This window comes from Anopheles aquasalis, chromosome Y (assembly GCF_943734665.1).
Source record: "Anopheles aquasalis chromosome Y, idAnoAquaMG_Q_19, whole genome shotgun sequence".
In the NCBI taxonomy this organism is placed as follows: Eukaryota; Metazoa; Arthropoda; class Insecta; order Diptera; family Culicidae; genus Anopheles; species Anopheles aquasalis.
In genome coordinates, this window is record NC_064879.1 from 5,713,826 (window position 1) to 5,718,922 (window position 5,097).

The 5,097-nt window shown below is 48.6% G+C and overlaps 1 protein-coding gene across 2 annotated transcripts in view; it reads left to right on the forward strand.

Moving 5' to 3' along the window:
* LOC126579935 (chondroitin sulfate synthase 1) overlaps window positions 1-1,960 on the forward strand; it is a 9,086-nt gene extending 7,126 nt beyond the window's left edge. For both annotated transcript variants that reach the window (XM_050243706.1, XM_050243705.1), the window contains exons 6-7: window positions 41-362; window positions 476-1,960. In XM_050243706.1, coding sequence (XP_050099663.1) covers window positions 41-362; window positions 476-1,653 — 1,500 coding nt within the window. In that variant the 3' untranslated portion in view covers window positions 1,654-1,960. The remainder of the gene's footprint in view (window positions 1-40; window positions 363-475) is intronic.
* The last annotated feature ends 3,137 nt before the right edge of the window (window positions 1,961-5,097 follow it).

The window sequence follows — 5,097 nt, forward strand, 5'->3', positions numbered from 1 at the left end:
ATTGTTTTTGTTTTTGTTTTTTCGTCACTGCGACGAGCAGATTATGGAGCACATCAATAACTTCTCGCGACAGCGGGGCCGAATGATCGAGTTTCGGGAGCTGCTTTACGGTTACATGCGGGTTAACAGTTTGTATGGGCAGGATCTAATACTGGACCTACTGCTGGTGTACAAAAAATATCGCGGCAAGAAGATGACCGTTCCGGTCCGGCGCCACCTCTACATCCAGCGATCATTCACGGAAATTCGGGTGCGCGAAATCACGGCACAAAACACGCCTAGTCAAGCGTCTGCCAACCAGGCAGAGCACATACCATCTGTGAACCTAACAAAACTACCCCGAGATCCGGCGACCAGCTTCGGTAAGTGGAGTCCACATTGGCTTTCTCTTCCTTTCCCCGTCCAGATGTTTCGCCGCTTGTTGCTGCATCCTTAACGCTGGAGTTTGGATCTGGTTTTCTTTCACGTCTTGCAGATCGCATTTCGCACCGCGTGAAGACTCTGTTCAGTGAGCTCGAGCGGCTAACGGACAACATAGGCAGCAGTGTGAAAGAGAAGGAGCCAAAGGACCGTATTGTCTTCATCTTGCCCCTATCCGGGCGCTCGGAAACCTTTAGGCGGTTTCTGCGTAACTACGAGGAGGTTGCGCTACGGCTTGAGGATCAGCGAACGGATCTACTGGTTGCCTTGTACGTGGAAGCGCCGGAATCGTCGGAACTTATTGCACAGCTATCGAATTTGAGGGCGCGCTATCCGGGTAGTCGCATCAACCATTTGCCCCTGACGGGCAATTTCTCTCGCGGCGTGGCACTTGATCGGGCAATACGGTCGTCCTACTGTGCGCCCGATGACATCATGTTTTTCATCGATGTTGATATGATTTTCACCGCGCACTCGATCGATCGCATCCGGCATAATGTGATCCGGGGCCGCCAAATTTATCTGCCAATCGTGTTCAGCGAATATGATCCGCTGACGATGGGCCGGTTGGTCGAAACGCAAATGGTCGGACAAAGTCCTACAGTGGGTTATACGTTGCCCCTGACAAATTCATCCCTCCCGACACTGCCTGCCAACTTCTCACTGCCGTACAGGATCACGGATGAGAACGGATACTTTCGGCAGTTCGGTTACGGGTTGGCGGGCATTTACAAGGCTGATCTGCAGCGGCCGGACCTGAAGGGTTTTAGCACCGATATTACCGGCTGGGGCTTGGAGGATGTCGTGTTCATCGAGAATGTGATCGCGCTGAATCAGCGGGGAAACCAGCGGCTGGTGGCCATCGCCGATGGCCGTTGGGATCCGTTCCGTATGCGAACGAGTGGCACATCTTCGTTGAATTCGAAGCCCTCCTCCTCCTCTTCCTCCTCCTCGATAGCCACCGGTCCATCATCGACACAGCACAACCCCACGGTTCCGCCAACCGTTAACGGCGGTGAAGAACTGAGCATCTTCCGGGCACCGGACCCGTCGTTGGTGCACATTTTCCATCCCATTCAATGTGATACGAACCTAGAGGAAGCTCAGTACAAGATGTGCCTCGGCACTAAGGCGAACACTCTAGGTAGCTTAAGGACACTGGATGCCCACTTTAGTCACAATCCGGCGTTGCTAGTGTTTGCGCGTTCACAGCCGGGCCGGGCCAGCGCTTAAACCCTTCACTCCCGGTGCCATCGAAGCGCGAAGAATTGATCATTTTCGGGCTACCCTCGCCATCATCTTTTTTTTTTCTTAACGTATGATTCCATTTTCCATAGGCTCATTACACAATCACTCCGACTTGAGAATCACACAGCCTGCTCCAAGGCCGCCGGTCTCTTATGACAAGTGCTCTTTGCTTTTTGAGCATTAAAAAGGAAAAACTAGTAAGGCCTACATAAAAAGGCCTTAAGGACTTAAGCTAATGCCAAATTGTTGTCACGGAGAGCCCGTCGTACAACTGCCGTGTTGCGGGAAAAAGGGTTGGTGTGGAAGGGTGGGGGGGGGGGGGGAGGGGAGGTTAAGGGGGGGTGGGTATGTTGCATACAACATTATTGTAAATATGAATTCAGTGATCGCTCCCTGTTCATAGAAAATCGTAGAACTGCCCAGAGTCCTAGAAATGAAGTATAATGATAGATTGAATAACAAATGTACGAGGTAAAAACCTAGTTTAAGTGAAATAAAATTGTATTTTTGCCAGTTGTTTGAGCAATATGGTTAGAAACTGTTTTAATTTTTCACACAATATTTGGCTTGTCAGATCTGGTGTGCTTTGTTTGCTGTTAAACTGCATTTCTTCAAAACCAGCAGGAGTGGCCTTAACAGTCCTACCGTTTTCACGGAATCCACGGAATCCTTTTATGTTGGAGCATCGAAATGGCGGCATCAGGTAACGTATGTTACAGATGAATAGAAACCCATTCCTTCGTTCCTTTACGCACCACCCAGAAAAAAACACATAAAGGGTAAAACAGCTGAAATATATAGGTGACGCTCGGAGTTGCTTCCGTTTCCCTATGTGGAGTGCCATCTCCGGACAATGAAGAAGCCACATATTGGGATGAGTCGTATGTGCGTTACCCCCGTTTTATGCTAAAGAGCGTAATTTGCGGGTGCGAAGAACTTTGTCGCGTACATAATATGTTTGCTCCGCTTTCCGGTCTCTGTTCATTTTCGATCCCCATATTTTTCTTCCCTCGACGCATGTTCCCGGCTGGTTCCTGGTTGGAATATTCTTTTTACTGTAGTTGCTGGTAGTAGTAAATTTCGACAAATAACCATCAAACAACTCGATCCCCATCATCATCTTTGCAGTTGAAGCAATGGACAAAGATAAATTGCATAATAATCCAACAAAACCCGGGGTGTACCTTCCAAGCATACTGCCATATGACCACATGGCGAACTCCTCGTTGATGATTTACCTATGTACGACAATATGGTAGAATGTGCATGTATGCACCCGTGCATGGTGTGTGCGTTTCTTTCATTTGCCCAGATGTGTTAGAGTTTCTGGCCTACTTACCTAGTAACCTGGCGTCCGGTGTCGAAAGCATTCACCATCCTCTCCAACATCCATTTTCCGAGGAAACACTGCAAGATGCAAACAAACTGGGTTAAAGGGTGCATCGGGCACACGGCGTTAATGAATAAAAAAGAGAGAGAGAGAGAGTCAAAGATGGGAAAGAAGGTGATGGTGCTGGAAGGAATATGGTTAGGGGAAACACATGCCATTAAAAAAAAAAGAAGGGAAAAAGTAGAGAAAAAGAATAAGAAGCCATGGAAAAGGATGAAATCCACCGGGGGTCGTGCCTGCTTGGTGGGGGCGATTTTGAATCGGGCTGAACATTCCACAACTACCCTAGGAAAATGTGTGCTGCTGCACCTCGAACAAAGCCTGCCAGCTCGCATAGGACCTTGGGCTACCTTAAGGAAGGCGCCGTGCGAGGTCGGTGTACTGCTGCTGCTGCTGCTGCTGCTGCTGATGAGGTGAGATGAGGTGCGCTCTCGAAAGGGCAACGATCCTGGTCGGACGTGCTGTCGTGCAGCTGCCGTGCACTGCAGAAAATAGGGGTTGCATATGGGTAACGCTGCTTCTTCCGCTGGGATCACGGTGCCTCACACATTGGATTAATTTCTTTGTTTGAATTCCCTCAGCCTCAAGATGTTACGCAAACACACACACACGCACACACGCACCTGCTTGCATTACCATTCGGTCCCTTTCGCTAGAGATGGTGATGCATGATGGGCCGTAAGCCTAGGGGTAGTAAATACGACTCAGCCGGTCGAGTGTTTTATCGCGCCCTCTCCATGCTACTGGTGAAACCAGGAAACATGCACAACACCAATCGATAATCGTCTTATGTAAAGAGACATGAAAATGAAACCGGGAGTGTATCTTCTTTTAATCCACCATGATTGCGGCAGTACTATATAGGGCCAGTGCTTTCGTGGTGGTCGCAATTTTTTTTAAATCGATGCCACTGCCAGAACGGCGGAAAATGAAAAGAAGGGCCGGCTTCAGCTTCAAACAACGGACCGAGAAAAGATTCCTTTGATATTGCTTCTGTTTCGGTGGTTCACTGTTTTTCAGGAGTCATTTTTCCAACGGTTCACTTTCAGCACTTTCAGTGCCACTGCCACTCTAACTGCGATGAAATCGTTCATGAAATCGACTCGAGAACCATCTAAAAACCGGTTCTGATTTGTGCTGAACGGCGTCACTGCTAACTACGCCAGCTTATGCTGGAGGGTGTGGGTGGTGCCGGAATGGAGGGGATGAAGAACATCATTTTCAACAGTTTGGTTCCATTGCTTTTTGCGGGAGTTTTTTGTTGTTGATGTTGTTGTTGTTGGTTACTGCTAAACACCATCCAGTCTGAGCGGACCCCAAGAAAGCAACGAAGCAGCGAAGTAGAATGTCATTCTTCCGGGCCAATAATTCATCGCGTGAAATGGTAAGCGCCGCCCGGGTGGTGGGTGAAGCTGCCAAGGGAACAGCGGAAAGGGAGGGGGGGGGGGTCCATTAACCGGACAAAATACGTTGCTTTCACAAAGTTGGATGCAATGGAGCCGAAAAATTCAGCGACTATCTGTCGCTTTTTTTGTTTGTTTGTTCCTTTTCGTTTTCCATCTTCTGCTTCTGGCCTTATTCTCCTGCACAGCTATCAGGCATAATACGCAGTGCACCAAATAAAGGAAATACATATTTTTTCTTCTGCTTCTTCTTCTTCTATGCTGTCGGTTTTTGCCGTCGCTCGCCGAGGTTGACGAGTTCGAGCCAAACATCATCTTTAAATGAGGAAATTAAATGGAAAGAGGAACAAGTTATGGTCGATTGGGGGGAGGGGGGTGGTGCTGCCCGGAAGACGGTCGACAGTACAAGCCCACCGGACCTTCATCCCCCTCTTCGCACCACTGTCGAATGCACTTTGGATTTTGGCAGACCACACCACGCCGCTTAACATTCCAAGGAGCACAGCAAAAACAAAAAAAAAAAAAAGAACGGAGAACAATAGCGGAGGTTCTTTTAAAATTTTCCGTCTTCTCTCGTTTTTTTTGTTTTCTAAGGATTCTTCTTGGCCAAAGTGCGGCGCAACAGAACGACCACAG